Source organism: Osmia bicornis, chromosome 4, assembly GCF_907164935.1.
Source record: "Osmia bicornis bicornis chromosome 4, iOsmBic2.1, whole genome shotgun sequence".
Classification (NCBI taxonomy): Eukaryota; Metazoa; Arthropoda; class Insecta; order Hymenoptera; family Megachilidae; genus Osmia; species Osmia bicornis.
In genome coordinates this window covers 10,262,264-10,284,551 of record NC_060219.1, presented here as the reverse complement: position 1 = coordinate 10,284,551, position 22,288 = coordinate 10,262,264, and the positions used below count along the sequence as shown (strand labels likewise).

The window sequence follows — 22,288 nt, the reverse complement described above, 5'->3', positions numbered from 1 at the left end:
CTTCAAATTTCCGAAACACCTCTTTAAAAATCCAGAGTTTTTTGCGAAGTCGTGGAGCGTGCAGGTTGGTTTCGAGTTTCTCGTTCGGTGATCTGGAAACTTTTTAGCGCATCATATATTATGTCAAGTATTCTGCATGCTGTACAATAAACAATTGCTATAACAATGATCAAAATATTTGTACATGAGGTTATTTATAAACTTTTCAATATTTACAGGACACTAGTGAAAAAAGAAGAGCATGAAAAGTTAGAAAGGAATAAAAACGTTTATCAATCTTGAAAAAAAATAGATGGAAATTACATCGGTCAATGACCATTTGAAAATTCGAAACAACCATTTTGAATCAACGATCCAGACTTCTTCTGCATGGTCCTTTAAAGGAATGGTAGGGATGAACCACGTGACCGAGCGCGTGTTCGACAATAACAGCTGCTGCACTGTTGCTCTTCCCTCAATTCACGCTCAGCCTTCGTCGAAGCAAGGTGGTGTGTCCTGTCAACTCTTTCAGAGTTACCTGAAACTTTATCAGTTCAAAGAGGAACGGTACAGAGTTCATCGACATTGTGTCTTCAAAGTTTCGCACGACATTGTACCGGTTAATCACGATTGGTAAGAGTGCCGGTGATCGTTTCCCGCTTCTCGATCGAATCGAAGAGGTCACGTGAGGGGATCGCGTTGGTTCGTAAACCGTGTAAATCGACTTTAAACCGTACCATCGATTCGTGATCGATGTGCACCTGCGAACGTTTACGTGGGATGCTGTAAGCCGAAAGGATCGAAGCGTCTACATTCGCGTGAAATAACGAAACAAGATAAAAGGAGAAATGTTTCCCGGACGAGGATTAATCGTCATCGCCCTTGGCGTCTGCTGCATAATCGCTCTGCTTCAGGTAAGAGAAATTTCACTTTTTTACACATTCTTTTCAACTACTTATTTCTTTAATCATTAAGAAATCTCGAAAAAGTTTATAAACGTTACATTTTCAACTCGAAATACCATTTTTTTTAAATCAATCGTGTACAAGGCAGGATACAATTTACTATCGAAACAAGGATGAATTGCGTAAGGAAGATCGTAGTGATTTTACGGAGGAAACGATAATTCTTAACAATTACGCCCCACCGTTAGTAAATATTTAAACGAAATCGAGAAAGAAACATTGCGGTATCGCGTTTGAATCCGGAGAGAAGAGATCTTTCCTTCGATTAATCCCAAACCCCTGGATTATCGGCTCGAAACAAGAGAAGAGAGGGATAAAAACGGTGCAGTATCTTATTCCTTTTAGCTTTTAAGAAATCGCAATTTTCTCGATACCCCTGGTAATTAAGGGAAGTGGAAAAAGTATCTACTGTAATTCGGGTCGCTTGTTCGATTTCTTTCTCATCCTTTTCATATCATTTATTATAAAATAATGAACAATTTTGCGTGCATATCCTCTCTTTTTGAACGAAAAGGAAAGAAAGGATTACGAAACTTTTTCAATACCCAATGTACATGAATCTGAAGTAAAGGGCTCTCTGCATAAATCTTCGGGCGTGATCCCTTTTCCGAGTGAGGTTCCCGTGCCCCGCGTGAGAACCGATTTTATCTATTACCGATGGATAATTTTTGCTGCACCAACCGCGACGGTAATTAGAGCTGGAAACGAGATTTTATTATCGGGGAGTTAACTTTCTCATCCGTCTGTCCATTTGCCTAAATACTGGTTGTGTTAATTTTAGTACTCTGAAAGTTTGAAGAGTTTCGAACGATTTGATGAGATAAAAATAACATTTACGGCGTATCAATTTGATACTCTCTGGAAATGGAAATAACTTTCGGCTTAAAACACTTTTCACGATGTTCGATCGCCGGCTCTTCTGTCAGTGTATCGACTCCGCCTGTAATTCGCGTGCAAGTGGACAGTGACAGTACTTCGCACTTTGTTAGCACGCGCGGGAATAGCTACCAAGACGAGAAGGAAACGAGCTTTCTTAGAAACAAGGAGCCTTTTGTCAGCTCCCACGACTATCTTTGCCTATCTCCGACTTTTCACCGATGTCTGATCTTTCCAACTCGATTCCCCTTTGCATTCTACTACTTTATCTCTTCAACTTTGATTTCTATCGTTGAAGTCCTTTTAGACGTCGGTGCATTCGATTGAAAATAAATTCCAGTATTAAATAAATGGAAAAGATATTTACCATACTAAAGGAAGAGGTATGTTTTTTGTCTTTGCAAACGTGTTGTTTAAGAAAGAAAAGAAAGTTTCGCCCGTTCTTGGCCGTCTTTTGATCCAGCGCTCTGTTGTTCTGGCAATATTCTATTCCGTTTCCGCATAGCTCCTTTTATTCTACCCTTGTGCTCTTTTAGACGCGGTTGTTGTTGGACTTGCTTTCCACTTTCCCCGGGCTTATCCCGTCCGCGTTCACCTCTTCCGTTTTTACGTCGCCTTTCTTTCACCCTTCTGTCTCGGTTTCGCGAGCTTCCATTAATTTCCCTGCCACGACCCTCAACGTTATCTCCATTGTACGTCGACCTTTTGGCCTGGTTCCTAATGCATGCACATGCACCATCGTTGAAAAATCAAGAGAACACTTGTCACGATCCGAGTCTATTAAGACGTTGAAATAATTTTCTGTTTTACAATTAGTCGATTAAACGAAATTGGTAGCAGCTGGCCATCGCTGACGCGTTAATAAATCAACATGAACAGACCGAATGGCGAAACGCACTTACTTTCGTGGATGCGACACACGACTGCATTCCTTCGGCTAACCTACTTCTCTGGTAATGCAATAAACGGCGCTCCTTTCACGACTTTGAGAGCTTCTTGAACGCGGGTCGCGTTAAGTTTCGTCGGTCCATCGAATATTCAAGGATTCTACCGGGCAGTCCGCGTATGCACAAAGCGCATCGCTAACATTCGCGAATTGCAGAGAGAAATCGATTAATAACGAGGGTGGAAATTTTCAAATTCATGTTGGGAGGGAAAGGAAAGTGTCCGAATGAAGGGAGGATCGAACAACCCTAGGGATTGCGCGACTCTGCCGGATGTATGAAATAAAAATCGAGCTCTGCGGTGAGCTTGAAATTTTTAAAAACTCCACTCAGGAAACGTCCGGCCTTTCCGATGTTCTTCAGCCAACGTCGCTTTAACGATTTTCCGGATATTTTCCTTTTACACCCTATGGAATTATGAAGTTTGTATACTGGATGCTGGATAGAATTTCAAAGAGATAAATGTTCGATAAGTTTGCTTTAGAATCCATTGAGAATTTCATTGTTCCCGGTATGCAGGTAGCTGCACAAAAATTGATGAATCGAGCAGACGGTAGACATCAATTTCCTTGGCAATTTCAATTCCCCTAGCAGCAGGGAGCTTTGTCTCGCGAAAGTAAAATTAAACGCTCCCATTCTGGGAAGATGTTGGAAACCGGAAGCCGGCTATCCCTGAAGACGAGAGGCACTCTCGAAGAGGAGGCGCGTAGGTTGAGGATGCGTGGGTAGAAGAAGGGTCGGTCGTGGTTCGCGAAAACTGGCGGAACTAGCGACTCGGTCGGTTCCCATGGCATCCTAATGAGCCTTGTAAAGCACGAAATACCCCAGTGAACTGAATAACTCGCTGACAACATCTTACGGGAAGGCTCTAGTTAAAACGGTGGGCAGCTGGTGAACGTGGAACAGCTCGATCTACGACTTTTCTGTCGCCGGCTTAGACCGTTTCGAACAACCTGTTCCCCGTTGTTGTTATTATTGCATTACGGAAATAGTATTCTCTTCGTTGCGTTCGTAGATATACCGGGTGTTCCATTTAACTAAAATCGTGGACGAGATATTTCTTGCTCGGAATTGTTTCGAAACGTGCCACGGCATGTTTGCCGCTTCGAAGACAAAAGAACGACGTTTAAATACAAGAATCTTTTTATCTGCCGCGAACGTCTTAAGACTTAAGGTTAGTCATTAATTTTCGGGTAGCTCGTTAGCGAGCCCCGACACGCTTAAGCGATTTGCAAAAGCGACTTTTTCAAGCGTTGCTCGGGCAACGCGTCGAGTGTCGTTATGGTTTTCAGTGACGTCTGCTTTCACGACGAAACACGGGAAAGTTTGTGTGCCTTTTCGAAATAACTAACCTGGATTTCAATTTTTCTCCTTTATATACATATACGTTCTACTCTCTTACGCGAGCCGTGGAAAAGCAATCGGTTTAGTGGCTTTATTTATTTCACCTCTCTCGACACTGTTCTCGTTGCCGGGAATAAAAACACAGCGAGGTAGATTGAAGGAATTTGTTTAATTAAAAATATTTTTTAATCTCATCTTGATGCACAGTTCTAGTTTCTGCTACTCCTTTCAACGACGTTTCATTTAAATAAAATCTTTTGAAATTAAATATCCGCTTTAGAAGAAACGCGTTCCCATTTAATACACGGTGCCGCGAAGGGATTCCTTAGAAATATAGTTAATTTCTTTTTTCAATATTTCTTCTAAATATTTCTAGTGTACAAAACTTGGGGAAAAGAATTCGTTCACAGGACTCGCTCGACGATCCAAGCTATTCTTTCTCTTCCTACGCGTATTTCTCTATCGAGGAAACCGCAAGATTTGCTAACGTCGGTTTCAATGAAACTTTATGGGTGAATAGGAACGCGTTTGGTCATTTCCGAATACAATGATTCATGAGACATTTGCAGAGGTATCTTGTGAAATATGTATGTAGCAGCGTAGAATTTTCATCAAAACTGAGTTGCAATTTCGTTGGCGAATAACAGCAGAACAGTTTCGAGTCGACTCGTTTTCGATAGCCCGTCGAAGCTACAGCTGCGTAGGAGTCAGTTCGAGTGGAACACGGGGCCTAAGGGCCCTGAAAAGGGAAGAGGGCAACGCGGTGGACGATATAGGGAGGCGGTACGAGGAACAATGGGGTGGCAGCGAGCGAAGATAATTATCAGCGTTGCTGGCGCAGCTGCGTCGATTCGTTTCACCCTCGAGGCGAGGCGAGTGGCTCTTTCTGCTGAAACGGAAAATGTTTGCTTGGTTAACTTTTGCAATTTCCAATGGAAATCCCTCTGCAACTTCATACGAATAAGGTTTCCGTGTACTCGAGGGTTAGCTAAAGTAAATTCTGTGAAGATATTTTAAAATTTGACCAATTGAAATGCAAGAATTTAATATTTTTTCCAAGTTCCCGGTAGTCTAGTGTCAGCCGTAAGAGCAAAAGTTGCATCGAGTGAGAAGCAACCGCGTCGAGTCGGCTTTCCACAGTCGCAAACTTTTCGACCACTTCTCGCCGTTCGCCGGTCGTAGCCTGTTGCATTTATGCAACGGCCCGTGCAAGCGTACCAAGCGTAAACGTGGTCAAAGGGTTGCGCGCTCGCGCACGTGTTCAAGAGGAAGCGGACAGAAAAGGTCGCCGAAGAGACAGCGAAGCCAAAGCGCGCTGTCACGGCACACTGACTGAACTTTCCCCCCATGGCTTTTGACTGTTTCACCTCACTCCTAACATTTTTATTATATACCTATGTACTTCTTTTTACCATCGTTTTCTATAGCAAACGCTATCCCTGTATAATTATTTACGTAGCTCGTGAAATTTATCCATTTCTCTAATGGAAAAAAGTAGTCTCCTCGCGGGAGGTAAAATATTCTTGTGTTTTCCTGTCCGTTGTTTTTTAACTGACGGTGACACAGGAAGGTGGAGACAAAAAGTCGGACGATTCACCGCTGCACGCGTCGTTGCATAAATGCAGTGAGATGCAGTTTGCGATTTCACTGAAATATCGGGCAAATAAAAAAGAACTTACCGAATCAGTTTTGATCCGTTATAACTTTCAGTTTGTTATCAATTTTCTTTATCAATTAAAAGATTATTTTGAGAACTTTATAAAAGCAAAGGGAAAGAATTTCGAGAATTAAAAAGAGAAGGAGGACTTTGATATTGGGTTACTCGTCGACCAGGAAGGAACGATTTTCGATTGGAATTTATCGACGCGACGTGACGGTGGCATAGCTGTGTCGAAAAAAAAGAGAGAAAGAGGGATACAAAAGGCACCGCAATTACTACTTCCGCTTCGTTCGTCCTGCCGGAAGTTCTATTCATACTCGTCACTATGAGCGCCGTTACTTCCGTCATTGTTGTTACCGATCTACGAGCGATCGTAAATCATCCTCTTTCTACTCTTTCTTCTCTCGATTTTATTTTTTATTTTCGACACCCTTGGTGTGGAAGAGTTTCGATTTCAAAATTAAAAAATGTCTGACAATGCCATTGTTATCCTTTTTGTCTTCAAAGAAGCGTCTTCTCCTTCATTTTTTCTTTCTCGAAAAATGATCAGTCGAGCTGGTCGTTTGGAGCATGCCGCAAATTCCATGGATTTACCGGGTTCGCGTTTCACCATGAGTCTACCCAACGTTTTACGATGAGTAGTTACGCTGGAAAAACGATCGGAAATTGTTAAAGGTCGTTTCCAACCGCTGCGACTCCTCCTTTCGAGGATGTAATTTCCTCGCTTCCCGTGCAAACTCTTTTGTTATTGATTAAAGTTAACCATCCAGTCGAGTCTATCGACCAGTAACAAAGATTTCTTTTTCATCAACGTTTGTGATAATTTCTCGAAAGCCCTCAGTTCTAGAGTTAATTAATTATAAGAAAAATTATTTCTGCATAACGAGTATGCAGATATTGTATGATCGGTGAAGAAGAAAAGGGTTGCGTGGCCAGCTGACTCCCAGACAGATCGACCTCTAAGTTTCTTTATGAAGGGGGTACCGGCATATGTCATACGTGTATGATGACTCGGTCAGATAAGTTGCCCCCGAGACAGGGGCACGCTATTATTAACCCTTTTCACTGAACTCGTTTCGCCGGTAAATTGACAGGGTGCATCCTTACGTGAGGAGCCTGGCTCGTGTTACGAGACCGATACAATGACGCTTCTACTTACGCCCATACACCTTAGGGTATCTTTACGGTATTATGTGTACGGTTAATGGAAATTAAAATAAAAAAGTTTCTTCTTAATATTCCGAACGGAGAGTATATGATTTTTAATCCTGTATTAAGAAAAATGTTGTATAAAGAAATGAAACTCTGAATTTATGGACTTGAAATAAATACAACTTTGAAGGATTAATCTGAACGAATCGAATCAGTGAAAAGCGTGCAATCCAGGGATAATCCAGGGAGAGTCGCGTTGAAAGGATGGGTTAAAGAGGAAATAAAAGCAACGAGAAAGAGAGAAAAAGATGGACAGGATTTCACGAACGAACGAGGCCCGGTGCAATGATGCACCTGATGCAACGATGACCATTGGCGCGTGCCAGCAGCCGGCTGTTACCAGCTGCGACGATGGTACTGCATCTCTAGTCCCTATCAAAACCTCTTTTCATTGTCAAATCTTCGATTTTGCTATCGATCTCGAAACGAAAACGAACAAAATCGTCTAATGACATCATAGCTTATGTAGTCAGGGAGAACAATGTAGTCCGGTGATGAATAGCCCAGCTTATTCTTAGTTAAAGAATAATTACTATTGAGCCTAGAAATTTCGTGTTCTGAAAGAAAACAAAGGAAGCCATTTAGTTCTAAATTCAATGTACACCATCGAAGAACAGGTGCCAAAGGATAAAGACACCTGACTGCGAGAGAACACCTTGCGCCTTTCTTTCGTCGCGTAACGGACCACGATCGAAGATACAACGGAAAACATATCCGACCGAGATGCAAATTAGGATTACATCCTAAATGATTTTTACAATTCACCTCCCGGCTACTTTTTAACCATCTTTTACAATTAAACTTTTCTTTCCAAAAGAAGGTTGTAAAAAACGAAAGGGCATGTAACTATCATTTTTATGAAGCAATATAAGGTGCCACTTGAAAAACGACGTTACTTACCAGATAACTTCTATTAGCCGTAAGAATTGGGTTTATAGCGATTTTATTGCCTCGTAACATCGTCCTGGAAAAGCATCTTGTACGGTACTTCTTAATAGCCCTATAAAAATCACCACCTACCGCTTTTCTTTCTTTACTATACCTTTCCCGCTGAGAAACTCTTATTACTTTACGGAAAATTTTCCAATAAATGCTAACCAACTATCACGCCGAAGGCAGCGTGTACATTTATCTGTTCATCCTCTGACCAAGCGCATCTGCTCTTGTTCCAGGTGATCGAAGCCAGACCTCGCATCAGGCACCAGAAAGGCGGCACTCATTGCAGCAGATGCGGTCCAGGATGGGGCGTAGTGAACCGTTGTACCCGTGGCCGCGACACGGATTGCGGAAAATGCGCACAAGGCACCTACAGCCCTCATCACAGCACCCAACCCTGTTGGATCTGCTCGAGGTGCGGTCCAGGACTGTACGAAGCGCATCCCTGCACCTCGACCACCGACACCGTCTGCGATTCCTGCCACAGACCAGCTCCGGACAATCTTGATTATCAGAGGAAGTGCAAGGACAGAAGCAGCGTTTTCCTTGCGCCGGAAGACGCACAGGAGACCGGAGAGGAGAGTGTCTTGGTAAACGATCCCGATGGCCAAGATCAATTGAACGATGGGGAAGAAGTACTGGAGGATGATGCGGAAGCAGAGGCTATGTCCAAGGAGCTCAGGTCACTGGAAAGGTTTTAAGATGGATGATGATTCTTCTTCGTTGCTCGAAAGGTTCCTAGAATTTTACGAGCGATTCCCTCGAGATTCTTGGAAGTTTAACCGAGAAGTTGAAGAATTCATAGGACAGGACACGAAGGTGGATCTCTGGAGATTTCTCCGCTTCGAATTGGGGAACTAGGAATTATCGAGCTCGTGAAAATTCATTGAATTTGAAAGCAAACGTGTCACTGAATGTTGAAAATCTTCCTTGGTGTTTATGGAAATTGGATCATGAACTTCTTTTAGATTTCATGAAACTGGTATTCTACTCCCTTTTCAATAGTTTGAAAACAATAGGATCTAAAGATCTGTTCCCCTTTTCAATAATTATCTATGAGGATCATAAATAGGCTGAATTATGCAGGCTGTTTTCGATCTGGTAGTATAATGAAAACTTAGAGCGACATGTTTTCGTTGAAGGTTTTGAAATCTTTATAATTTAAAAAAACCGCTTAAACAAATGGCGCCATCTCCTGTTTGGTGCTAAAAATGAGCTTTCGCCGATAGAGGCGCTAAAATTAGATTGTTAGTTCTTCTCTTCAACGCCAGGCGATGCTTCAATAGAATCGCGCCAGATTAGAATGATTTGAATTTAAATCATTAATGCTAATACGCAGCCTCGATTTACGCTTTTGGTTGGTCCTCGTGTGCTGAGACCTTAGATTTACAGGGTGTTTAGAGAAAAGATAGAATTATCTATCATGTTGGCAAAGAATTCTGTTTCTTAAACACCCTGTATTCTGTATAATTACTCGTCAACTCTGGTGCTCGTTCTATCAACGTTCCGTCAAGACTAATCGTTAAGTTGTTCTATGCTAAGTTCGAACAAGGATCGATAAGCGTCCTTTGATCCTCGATTGCTAGTCACTTAGTTGCTAACTAGTCGATAAGATGTAATATACAAGCAGCAGTATACTCGCGTGTTTTTCTGTAACTCGACCTCTGTATTTATATATATGTATATCCAAAGATCTCTTTGATGAACTCTGGACACCAAATTCTTTTTAAAAATGAAGCAAAGAAACTTTTCTCTCTTTCCAAAGAGAATTGTGTTTATCTGAATGTCTGTGTCCAGAGATCTCCATCACTTCTCATTACTCTCTCTCCCTAGAGAGACGACCCATGCTTCAGTGTGCTCCTTGACTTCCTGGGTAATCGGAAATACTTACATGGTTCTTATGTAGACACGTTGCTAATAAAAATCATGTGTAAATACACTTCTGTAAATATAGAAACGATAACAATATGTTTTAGTTGCTGTCTGAAAATTTTAATCGTATTAAGCACGAACAGTTTCGTTATTTTGCTTTTAAAAAGCTTCTTTCGTCCCTTGTCTATGGTATATAAATTGATAAAAGTGATTATCCTGTTTTATATGTGCAAAATGTGCCAAGATACATTTAAATATGATCTATGTTCGCACGAACGATCATACGCATGCGCACGCGCATGCGCGCGACAAGTTTTCCCATTCCTATATAAGTAGCGCGCACGATAATCACCAGTACGCCACTTGGCGCGGCGGTGACAACAGGTGTGTCGGTGTCACAGCGTTTTGCTGTGCAAATCAGGTATGTAAACTTTCCTCGTTAATAACAGACAGTAACGCGTATAGATCTCGATCACGGATGGAAATTCACCAAAGCACCATTGTACTTTCTATCCGTTTTATTTATTCACGTAATTGTTTAATCGGTCGATGAACGGTAGCCGCAAGAGACGTCTACTAAAGACACAATAAAGTACAGATATATAATAATCTATATATAAGTTCATTTTTTTTTTTTTTCTTATTACATTTCCTTCCTTATTATATTACGTCCACGCTCGAAAACGATAGAAAGAATTACACGTTTCTTCGATGCACAAACACGTTCGCGTTGCTACAATCTCGAAACTATCTATTGTCGCGTCTTTTATAGAAGTATAATATGTATATTTCGCATCAGGTATTGCGTGATTTATCAGGTATTATCGATATCGTTCCGAGTTATTATGCACGGTGCGCTACGATACAAACAGTAATATTATCGAAGAAAAATATAAGCGAATAGTTTTGAGATGTTTATATGAGTTATGTTGTATACATGTACATATATGTGTATATGGAGTTCGATGATAGCTTTCTTCTTTTAACATGATTTGATTCTTGATTTAGTTCATGAACGATAGTTTGAAATCAAAGATAAAGAAGAAACTATAATAATGTCAGTCGATAATTAATAGTTTCACGATGATCCTGAAGTTTGGAAATTTAACGCTTTCACTGTTACCGTATAATTTTCATCTTTTTAACTACATAGTTAAAAATTTTAGAAAAATTATCATTACTCCTTATTATACATACATATTTTTGTTTAATCAAGCACAGATAATTGAAGAAAAACAATATTAAACTTTCACTGATTTTGATGAATTAGTAGCAGTGAAATCGTTCGTGCCGTAATTTAATGATAATGATACGAGTAAAGCTACCGGGTTCTAAATACGTTCTCGTATGAGTCGATCATCGTTAGATCGATGAACATCGATAATATATACGCTTTATAAATCATTTGAAACAACGTCGTTATATTTTTCTATCGTAAAACCTATCTATAAAAATAAGTCACTGTAAAGTATGCCACAATGAGATAAATGCAAATAAAACGATCCTCGCATATTATATCGATTCAACTATTATTAATTATTCTCTAGCAATTAAGACAACCTCAGCTATATGTCCTCTAATATCTTCTAAGGAACTTTAAGAGTACATATAAAACGTGTTCACTGTTTATCTACTGTCTCTTCCATGGGGATGATTTTCATTGTGCTATTACGAAGCAACTTGTAAATGTAATTTGCGAACGTAACATACACGCTTTCTTATACAACAAGCAAAATTGTTCTTTCTATTGCTACCTTGACATCATCGAATAATTTGTTAGGGCTTCGCTTTGATAAAAACTTGCAAAAAGGAGAATGAAAACAGTCCTATTAGTTATTGGAAAAATATCGTAACGCGGAACCACGTGTTCCAGGACGTGCTCGAAGTTAGGCATAAATATACGTATAATATTAAGATGAATAAGGGGCCTCCATCCCCTGCATCGTCTTTCCCCTTGGAAAGGCTAGCTCGACGCTTTTTTACAGTCCTACGATTTCTTCTTTTCATTGACATATAGTGTGGACCCCGTGTAAATTTCCGTACTTTCAAATAGAAGCAGCAACTGTTTTTCTTATTTCTTTCTTTTTTTTTCTTTTTGGCACGATGCTCGGATATTGAACAAACAAGTAAGTCTATACAAATGTGTACGTAAATGACAAGAGGAAAATGTGACGATTTCGATTGTCGCCTACTACTCCAGAGTTGAATATTTTACTCGAACAACAATTTCTTCGCTTTTTTGGTCTTATTGTTCGTTGTATATTATTAAGCAACCAGTGTTTATCGTATAATAATTATTGTTCCTTTTTAAATGGACGAAGTTTAAAGTGCCAAGAATTTAATTTGATACATTCCAAATTGCAATTCGAGTTAAATGTATAATTGAGAAAGTTTATTTTTTAAATTTCTTCCATTGGCAGGTAAATGAAGTTTTCAACTCAGGCGTTCACGACGAATTAACATGAATCTGAATCGAATACATAATCGAGGGCACACTTTGTACGAAGTTATATGTATGTATGTATAGTTTAATAATATAAATCAATAGCATTTTACAAACGTACATGTACGTGGAGGCTAAACGATACAAACAATGTTCGCAGAAAAGTCGCAAAATAAACGTAATCGTATAATATTTCAAAGCTTTCTTCGCGTAAAGATTAAATGTAGAAATTTCGTTTGTAAACTCTTCTATTTTTCTGATCTACAACCGAACGAAATATCCTAATAAACACGCGAACGCCCTCAGTGTTTATGCTTTGTGCCGCGAATGTAAATGTTGGATTTGTGTGACCTAAACGGAGGCAAACGAGGAACTTACTACGACTTTCGATGGCTCAGCGAATTTATTCAATAGTTTTGAACACTTTTATTTTATTATCTTCTTTGCTTTGAATAAGAAAATAATGTAATTATTAGAAATTTTAAAGAAGCTTAGACATTTTATAACTATGCAGCAAATTGTTTTTCAATAAATACGATTATAGAACGTGTCACAGCCATAAACGATCCGCACGGTCCATATTCCCAGTCTTACAATTGTTTGAATGTATGTATATTCTACGTTAATAAACATAGATTCAAAGATTATTTTTTATTGCAATTGTAAATTCTTGAAAATTTCTTACTATTCGAAATACTTTAAATATATCAAAATTACTTCGCTGAGACATCGAATTTTATTACGATATCGGTTATCAATAAAATGAGCGAAGGGCAATTAAAAATTAGAAAAAAGAAAAACAATGAGATCAACACTGCACATCCATACGAATTGCGACTCTAAATGAAGTTTGCAATAAACAATAAACGTTAGCAACTTCATAGTTCGTTTGCCAACGATTGCAAACATCTCTAACAGAGTTCGCTAGAGTCGTATTCTTATTATTTAGTCGAATTCCTACATTTCAATCTATACACGGAAATAAGAAAGCAACGAGACTGACAAAGATTTTTATTAGAGCTGTTGAAATATTCAAATTGAAAAAAGTTACCCGCCTATTCGTGAGGTAGTCGAGGACTGCCAATTCGGGAGCCAATCGTCTTTCGGACATTTCCGATCATTCTCGATGTTAGTCGGAGACGACCGAAAGGACTATCAACTTTTAAAGTCTGTGCTTCACCTCATTTACTTGGATTTCTTTTGAACAATCAGGTAATTTTTATCTATTTAATTGAAATCAATAGCCCTAATTTTTATCGGAATAAATCTCTGCAGCATTGTAACAAATGCGTTTCATTTGTAATGTCACGATTGCCATTCAATCAGGACACCGCGACATATAGTCTAACAATTGTGTGTCGCCATACACATTTCTTTCTCGATAATTCGTATTATATATATTTATATTTATATGAATTATATATACTTTATTTATATTTGTATATATGCATCCGCGCGCGCGTGTATATGTATATACGAGTCGTTTGAAGGTAAGTCTAATCGGATGAACAAATATGGTTCACACATTCGTAGTGATAAACATACAGACACGTATGAAAGTAGTGGAATTAATCACGAACCCCATTTATCGCTTGGAAACATAAATCATTTCAATAAATCCATGACTGGGCGATTGTTTCTGAGAGCTTTTGCTCAATTATGTTAATTACACTTATATTTTATTTATTTCATTTGTGAAATGATCAGTAGTGTATAAAAGAATAATAAATATAAAAATAATAAAGAACAATTATTATATAATAGTATACTTTCAGCGTGTTCTGTGTCTAAATAAAGCATAAAAAAATAAATAATTTGCAAGAAGACAGTAACATGTTCTTTGAACTGAAATTTTTAGCACCAATTTATAGAGTTAAGATCCTTATAACATACTATCTTTTAAGCTTTAAAATTTCACTTACAAAGAACAAGTCGATAACACTAAAAATATTTAAACGAAACAAAAATAGACATGCTAAGTTTTCCATTCATGCTATGGTGAATGATACACGATGAAAGGAATTACGGGGAGGAGGGAATAAGAAGAAAAGTTTTGAATATAAATTTATACTATACGAACATAAAAAAAACAAAAAATATACATACATCTCGTGTTCGCATGATAAAGAAATTATAAATGAAAGAACTGCAGGAGAGAAAAAAAATTCAAACGATATTACAAATCGTCGCGCCTACAAGAACTTGATTCTGTGTCTCTTCTGCAATGATTTCTTATCGGTACATTTTAATCAATGGATTTCTTATGTACAATTCAATTAGAGATTTACAATTTCCACGTAACAGTGTTATAATCGTGAAGCGTGATATCGTCTTAAGATGTCGCTCAGAGCTGCTCCTTTTTTTTTTCTCTTCTTCTTTAACACTTACGACGAAACATATATAATTAATCTCCAACGCATTCGTGAACATCATCTGTACAAGATATACTACTGAATATACATCTCACACAAGACTCGTTAAAGACGATTAGAAAAATTCTTCTAATGATTTCTTACGTTTTTTTTTTCTTTTCTTTTGCTTGTTTACCTCTCACTGAACTTAATCGCTCCTCTCGTGCGAGTCAATGAACATTAACCAGCCATGGATTTTATACACCAACGTCCGAGGTAAAGAATATCCGGGATCAGAAGGGTAGAATAAGCGGAATGGCGGGTAAGGGGTCGGGAACCAGGAGCGATCATATCGAATCTACTAATTACAAGAGGATTTTTGAGCTCCGTTAAATACAAGGAAATTCTACGATAAACAACTAATATCATACAACTACTGTCATCGTGCCCAAATCTACTCTCGCTCACGTAACAATGATAATAATCTCAAAAACGAAATCGGTACGAACAAAAATTCGTACATAGAAAAGTAGCTAGAAGGCATACAGATGGAAACGTGCCACGAGTATGTGAATGTATGGGCAGATAACAAGGAATTACTATAAAAAAAAAAAAAAATCGAAAATATTTGGTCAGACGAAAAATAATTGATTATAAAATGGTTCGTAAAAAAATGTACATTAGTAATGTTGCGGTAACTCGAATGTCCTTCTACAGATACTCGTGGCAAACAGCTATACGTCATTGGTTTAGTTACGAATCATAATTTTTACTAAAGACAGATATTAAATTAAAAAAAAAAAGAAACAGGATAATGTCTATATACTTGTTACCTTCGCTCGAGGACTAAATATTGTCCGTCTTAGTCATTATATATGCCGTTTGGTATTTTTGTTCTTTTTTTTTTCGTTTTTCGTTTTTCATGTACACAATTCATCTTGTTCATATTCTCCGCAATCCTGTGCTTTGTTTGGTAGGATTACAACATGGTAACAACGCTTCGCCTACATAATGAATTCAGTTCTTACGATCGCGCTGTGATTGTAAGCTTGGGTACAACGAATATCTCTTAACAAATAATCATCAGTATCTTTTCTGAACGTCGAGAGACGACATCCTTTTTGTAAATCACGATATGTCTTCCCACGGCGTTTTTAATACATCTTAAATTAATTTTTACGCCTGCTAGGCCGTTTAAAATTGGTCCACCAGCAGGTCACAGATCTCTACTGACATTGATTCTTTACTCGAACGTACCGTCAAACGAAACATCTATGGGATAGGAAGATTAGTTAAATCCGTAATTTGTTCAATGAAAAATTCGTAACATGATAAATTACCTGCGCTTGTTTGTTTGGTTCCAAACGTAACAAGCATCCTACTTGTTGTGCCCTCATATGTACTATACCCGCGCAGACAAAATTATCGGGATTTGGATCAATACCATCAAGTAATTGCATTCCAAATCCTTGCAATTTCGTGCGAACTTGCGCAAGATCCATTGGCTGTTGCGCTTTAAAGATCTTCTGTGAACGCTGTTGATTTGCTCTGGAAATAGTTCTTTAATATTCATTTTGAATTATCTTCATCGATATTTAGTTTTTCTTCTAAATAAAATATTATATACCCTCCGAGATTCTTCCATCGTGCAAAGAATGACTCTCCATTCATTTCCGTTGGCTCGAAAAATTTATTAATCGTTAATGGTAACTTCATTGTTATTTTCTGTGGCACGTTGTTGTAGATAAATGAGATGATCATGCTCGGTGCATCTGTAGAGAGGAAAACATATAATATCAGTAACGTATAATTCTGTCTTTCCTAGAAACGTTATGTAACTTGTTGTACCGCTATAGTCGTCGATACATTCTGCATTAATCATTTGCTGAATTTGAGCACCAGCTTCTAACACTGGATCGACTGGTTTTACTTGTACAGCTAATTTCGCTTGATTCTCCTCAGACCAGGAAAGTTGAGGTTGAAAACTGTGAAGAGCATACTGAGTTTTATTTCCATAGAAAAGTCCTACGCGTCCCAAATTTTGTCTGAACTCCGATTTCACTCCAATTTGGATCAAGTCATTTTCAAAGAGTACACCGTTGTTCTTGCAAACGAATCTGAAAGACATCAATTTTAGAAACATTGCTTTCAATTATAAATAACTATTTGATTCTTTTTAATCAACACACTTCTTCGGATTGTACGTATTCTGAGCACCATTGGTAGCAACTTTATTTGGCATGTTATAAATATCTCCTAGTACATCTAGAAGAACTCCTGTGTTGCTAGTTGGTTGAGAAGACGGTGGTGTCGACAGACCTAACAAATCTGCCGATGTATTGTTAACAGTTGGTACCGCGGTAGCAGGTACTTCCGGATGATGATTAGTATTTGGCGCAGGGCTTTTACTTTCTCTAATTTCGTTTTCGGGTACACGGCCGGGTTTCTTCTTTTTCAAAACGGCGAGAATGGAAGATTCTCTTTCAGGGAATGCAGGCATTTCTTCCAAAACTGTAGCCTGTAAAAAAAATCGATTAACCCGAAATTGTGAAATTTTATACATCGAAAATTGTATGCAATCTGATAATATTTACCAAAACATCGCTAGACGCAATAATGCTCAACTGAAGATATTCCGAAGCTCTCTGTTGCAACTCTGCATCTGCGCTACGCAAATTACTATGTTGTCTGAAAACGTCTTGAATTTGACTTCTCATTTCCGGAAACAAATTAACAAATTTGATGTACGTTGATAATAACAACGCTCGTGTCATTGGGGAACATAAATGATACTAAAAATAAAAGACATTAGTGTAATTGTATTTTCAAGGAAGTTGTTAAATAGATAATAGAAAATATTTACTTTGGAATGTAATAATTGAAACTGCACGGCTGGAGAAGAGCGTTGATCACCGGCAATTAGATTTCCAAATTCTCCAAGTATATAACCACCAACTTTAACCATATTTTCATGACAAGCTGGTGCTTGTAAGGCCTAACGGATGTTATAAATATGCAAGATAAATTGATTAATTCTAAGACTTAATGATTTTAATCACTAGAGTAATTTACCTCGAAAACCATTTTTGCTGCGTATCCTTGTACATCATCTCTGTTGATAACAATCTGGATAACTCTGTACCATACTTCTTCCGAAACGTAATCGCCAGCTATCCTGATGAGATTCAAAATGACGTCAACGTACCAAGTGTAATCGGTAGCATACTTCTCAGCTAGAATGGCAACCTTAAGAACCATCTCTTCTCTAATCGAATAATCAGCAGTTTCGAGGTAGTTTAGCATTTCTTGTACTATTTCTTCTGCGTTACTCTTATCACACATGGCGTATAAAAGATCCACAGCCTGTTGTCTAACAGACACATCTTTTTCCATCTTCATGGAAAGGATAACAACTTCCTGATGTTTTTTCACCGCTTCGTGAGAGAGTTCCGATGTGGCTAGGTGACACATAGATTCAAGCGCTAAGTAGCGAAGATTAGTCTCGCGATTCGATAGAAACTGACCGAGCTGATTGCATGCTCTAACCGATAAAGGCAGTTCACTATCATTGTGAATAATTAAACTAATAGCTTCGAACAATACAGCATTCTTTGCATTCGAGTGTTGCACTTTCTTCGATTTTGGTGGTTCTTGAGCTTTATTCAATATAGTTTCTAAACACTCGTTCAGTCTACCCCTTACACCTGGATCCTCAGCTGTTGAAAATTTACGATCGAAATGTAATTATTGCATCGATTTAAATTATTATAATATAAGAACCTAAACGGAAAACTGTTAAATCTATTACTGTTATTTCAGTTTAGGCTCTTTGCAAAAATAGGTTCATTACCAGGTGGGGTATAATTCTGTAGTAATCGTAGTAACTTAACAGAAAGCCACGGTGCTGGTACAAAATAATATGTATAATCCTGTAGGTCTGTGTAGCTCGACGTGACAATCTAACGAGATAGAACAAAGATCAAAGAACTATCTTGCGTCCGTCGGGCCGAATTAACAAATTATATCATACCCTGCTCAATCGTGAAACTGCTAAACTGACACACCCTTTGTACTCATCCGGATTTCTTTTCACGAGAGCATCTATTAGAGATGCTGCCGCGGTCACAACACCAAGATGTTGATCGTTTAAAAGATGTACTATACGCGAAGTCCACTCTCCGCCAGGAACTACATCTGGTGCAGTACGTAATAATCGTAACAAACATAGCGCTGCGCTTTGTTTCACTACGTCCATAGTATCTCTGAAATGCAAAAAATATTACATAATAATTTTCCAAGCAGTTTTCATTATACTACTTACTATTCAAACTTACCCAGATACAAGTAGTTTTGGTATTTCATTACCAAATGCCTCTGCCATTTCCTTACTTCCAATATTGGCAATACATTGTAATGCTAGATTTACATGAATCGGATTACGCGATGCAAGATCGTTCTTTATACTCTGAATTATCAACTTAATGAGATCACTATTTGTATTTACTAAGACTGATATAAAAAGGTAACCCTGGAATTGTTACATAGAAGATAACAATAGTTGTAATTAATTAAGGTGCAGGTGTTGAGTATACTATATGTACTTACAATCTGTTTTTCTGAATACTTGTTAGATGATAGTAAATTAACAGCCTCCATATGCCCAAAATCAATATCATGCCCAAGCAGAAAAATAAAAAGGAGTTTGCAAACATATTTCTTTTTTTGGTAACCATCAAGCGTTTTATCTCCTTTAAATTTACTGCGAATATTTGCCAACTCTTTGTTTATTCTCTTAATCTCTGCTTCTTTGCTTTTACCTGTTAAAATTTATATATTTTTATGAATAAGGGAAAATACCAAATCATTATGTGTGCAATTATATATTTACATTTACATATGTATAATATACACAGCTACATTTGTCAACAGTTTTTATAGGAAACAATAATGGCCACATGCCACTTGGACTGGCATCAAAGCTTACATGTATTGATTTTGCTCTATAAAAGTCAATCTCTTATCCTACATTTTTATGATTTTATTTATTACATGAAATTACAGAAATACTAAATAAATATAATATGTATATGTTACAATATTCTATTTCGTATAAATTTCTCAAAAAAATCAAGGGTATCAGTTTTGGTAGTCATTTATTATATTATGCCAAGTATTACATATTAGTGTGTAAAAGTCAAGCTATATCAGACAGATAGGTTTATATCAGAACTCCGCCCCCTGTCTCCTACTCTTCTCTGCTTTAAATACTCAGCATGTCACTCTAGTTTCAATGGCAGCATATCTCTTAATGAAACGTGGCTCAAAATTACAATGATTCAAAAGCTAACTTATACTCCTTGTTTATCTATTGCCAGCAAGATACAGTTGAACATTCCAATTAAAATAAAAGATGATTTAATGCTTCCAAATATAGTATAAAAATAAATTAATATCGAAAAGAACATATTTATACTTACAATTTCTAATATCAGAAATGAATACAGCCAGTCCACGCATGCCATCTCCTCTTACAGCCGGCATCTTGTCTCGTTTTAGTTAAAACCACCTGTGAAATAAATTACATTCATTTATATGGTGAAAAAAATCTCAATTTATATATTGAAACTTGAATTAGTTTTTCTTAGACTTTAATTGATAAATTACAATTTTGATAACATTTGAACTTTATTATTAATCATTTAAATACTTGTATAAAAAGTATTAGATATTACTAATTGCTATAACATAAATAAGTATTTATCAGTATAAAATTATAATTGATAAAAATGAATGTAAAATAAAATTTAGAGAGGTCAATGAAACTCTTGTGTCACTGTTTAAGGGTTAATTCATAAATTTATTTATAGACTGGCAAATACGCATGGTTATTTAATGACATGCAGTAGATGTATAGGGGGGAGCTCAAGAAAACGATCTAAACGATATTCGTTGATTAAGAGTACTCAAAGCAACGAGCCCTTCAATCCAGAAAGTAACTTTGAAACAGAACACGGTATGCTACATTTCAGTACAGTATCATCCCGCAAAATTGGCAGAGTATATATCAACGGTATTAACTGATAAGGAAGAACATGCGAATCAAAGGTCTATTCTGACGGTCGAAAGAAAAATCGAGCGATTAAGCCGGTACCGCGTCCTAGATTCCGACGGCAAACACTTTTTGACAGCAGTGCCGTGCAAACGCCTGATAGTGGCTCCCATTACATAGAAATTTTTATAATTATGTCAACGAACTATGGTAACAATTATTAAGAAATCAATCGGAAATCGTACTGTATCGATTTTGGGTACAAAACGGATATTTTGGAAAGGATTGGTTGAGCGAATAGTAGCTTTTTGTCTCCGATGACCTGTCGCACGGGAGGCGACTGCAACGAGTGCAACTACGTTTTCTGAGGAAAAAGGTTATTCATTATACGTGTGGATTTTTAACGTGGCAGTTTTAAGTACATACCGATCTGGGTTAGGGTAACGTTCACGCACAGCTCGGTCACGCAGTACTCGGTAGGCGTGAAACTATTCGCGAGTCGGTGCCAGAGATTTCGTGGCTGTCGCCATTTGCAACCGCTGACTAGCTGACGGCTGCCCGTCAAATGCCATTGCGTCTGCGCTTTTAACAATGCGCGGGCAAATTCGTATTTCGAATCGAATGCGTTTCATCGATCGTTTATTCTTACGATTTCACTGTTTTATAATTGAAATAAATCTTACGCCTTACTTTGTTATGCGTTCGTTAGCCACAAATATAATTACTCAAGTTATTGAGCGACTATTTAACTCAAAGTACTTCATTTAAGTGCACCTTTTTTATTAAATAATAAATACAATTCATTTTATAATAAAAAATAATTTATTCAAATTCGCAGGTTATTAGTACATATGCATTGATAACAGATAAAACAAAGAGTGTATATAGTTTAGCATTGTCATTTTTTCATAGTACTATTTTGAAACCTGTTGCTGTATTTTTTCCAACAACAGTTCCAATCTATCCTTCATTACAGGTTGTCCTCTTTTTGTGTGCTTTGAAAGTTTCTTATAAGCTTGCATTTTTTTCTCTTTATATTTCTTGAGTGCCTCCTCTCGCTCAGATTTCACTCTGAGTGCTTCTTCCATCTGTTTCCTTTTCTCATCTTTCTTACGTAAGAATTCCTGTTTAGCCTTCTTAAATGCATCCTTCTGCTTCAGTTTTTTCCTTTAAGAAAGAACACGATTAGTAAGACTTTTTATTATTGTTTCTCATGTTAAGTGTTAGCATTAATGTACAAACTCTTCAGCATTTTCTTCCTGATCATTGCTTTTCAATGGAAGTGGTTTTTTAAAATTTTGCTGCTGGTCTTTGTCTAGTTCCTTGTACAAATTTCGTAAGATTGCTTTCTTTCTACGTTCTTCCCATTGATTAACTGTCAAAAATAATACAATTAAAAAATAACATTTAATAACCTTCAAGAAACTTAACCTATAAATTTACTTTACTTGCGTAATTTGAAAACGTACTCTTATATTCATTGCTATACTTCTGTATCCTATATTTCTTTTTATTAAACGGTTTCTTTACATTTTCCATTTTTTCTGATTGTTTTCCGTTAGACAAATTCTTTATTTGATTCTTCATAATTGTTGATAATCTTCAGGGCATGTTAACGTAGTACCGCGAGTTAACGCAAGGGGGAGATTAAGATCAA

General features: G+C 37.4%; 3 protein-coding genes across 4 annotated transcripts; 1 reads left to right on the top strand and 2 right to left on the bottom strand.

The window, feature by feature from the left end:
* The first annotated feature begins 476 nt into the window (after positions 1 to 476).
* LOC114876687 (tumor necrosis factor receptor superfamily member 4-like) lies at positions 477 to 15,090 on the top strand. The gene is made up of 3 exons (XM_029188452.2): positions 477 to 893; positions 8,153 to 10,209; positions 12,209 to 15,090. Exons 1-2 carry the CDS (start codon positions 828 to 830, stop codon positions 8,615 to 8,617), a joined length of 531 nt encoding a protein of 176 aa, XP_029044285.1. The 5' UTR covers positions 477 to 827; the 3' UTR covers positions 8,618 to 10,209; positions 12,209 to 15,090.
* A 119-nt stretch (positions 15,091 to 15,209) lies between these two features.
* Positions 15,210 to 21,208, bottom strand: LOC114876655 (AP-2 complex subunit alpha). Of its 2 annotated transcripts, none has more exons than XM_029188393.2 (14): positions 21,058 to 21,208; positions 20,060 to 20,148; positions 19,188 to 19,399; positions 18,917 to 19,110; positions 18,613 to 18,844; positions 18,433 to 18,541; positions 17,655 to 18,298; positions 17,446 to 17,577; positions 17,177 to 17,374; positions 16,772 to 17,100; positions 16,431 to 16,699; positions 16,210 to 16,354; positions 15,923 to 16,130; positions 15,210 to 15,854 (listed from the first exon to the last, which is right to left on the bottom strand). In XM_029188393.2, the coding sequence occupies exons 2-14, from the start codon at positions 20,121 to 20,123 to the stop codon at positions 15,777 to 15,779; spliced, it is 2,814 nt and encodes a 937-aa protein (XP_029044226.1). In that variant the 5' UTR covers positions 20,124 to 20,148; positions 21,058 to 21,208; the 3' UTR covers positions 15,210 to 15,776. The 2 variants fall into 2 exon arrangements, with proteins under 2 accessions (XP_029044226.1, XP_029044233.1); XM_029188400.2 differs by lacking the exon at positions 21,058 to 21,208 and adding an exon at positions 20,877 to 21,000.
* A 226-nt stretch (positions 21,209 to 21,434) lies between these two features.
* LOC114876696 (thyroid transcription factor 1-associated protein 26 homolog) lies at positions 21,435 to 22,288 on the bottom strand. Its single transcript, XM_029188465.2, has 3 exons — positions 22,101 to 22,288; positions 21,874 to 22,006; positions 21,435 to 21,798 (listed from the first exon to the last, which is right to left on the bottom strand). The coding sequence occupies exons 1-3, from the start codon at positions 22,216 to 22,218 to the stop codon at positions 21,546 to 21,548; spliced, it is 504 nt and encodes a 167-aa protein (XP_029044298.1). The 5' UTR covers positions 22,219 to 22,288; the 3' UTR covers positions 21,435 to 21,545.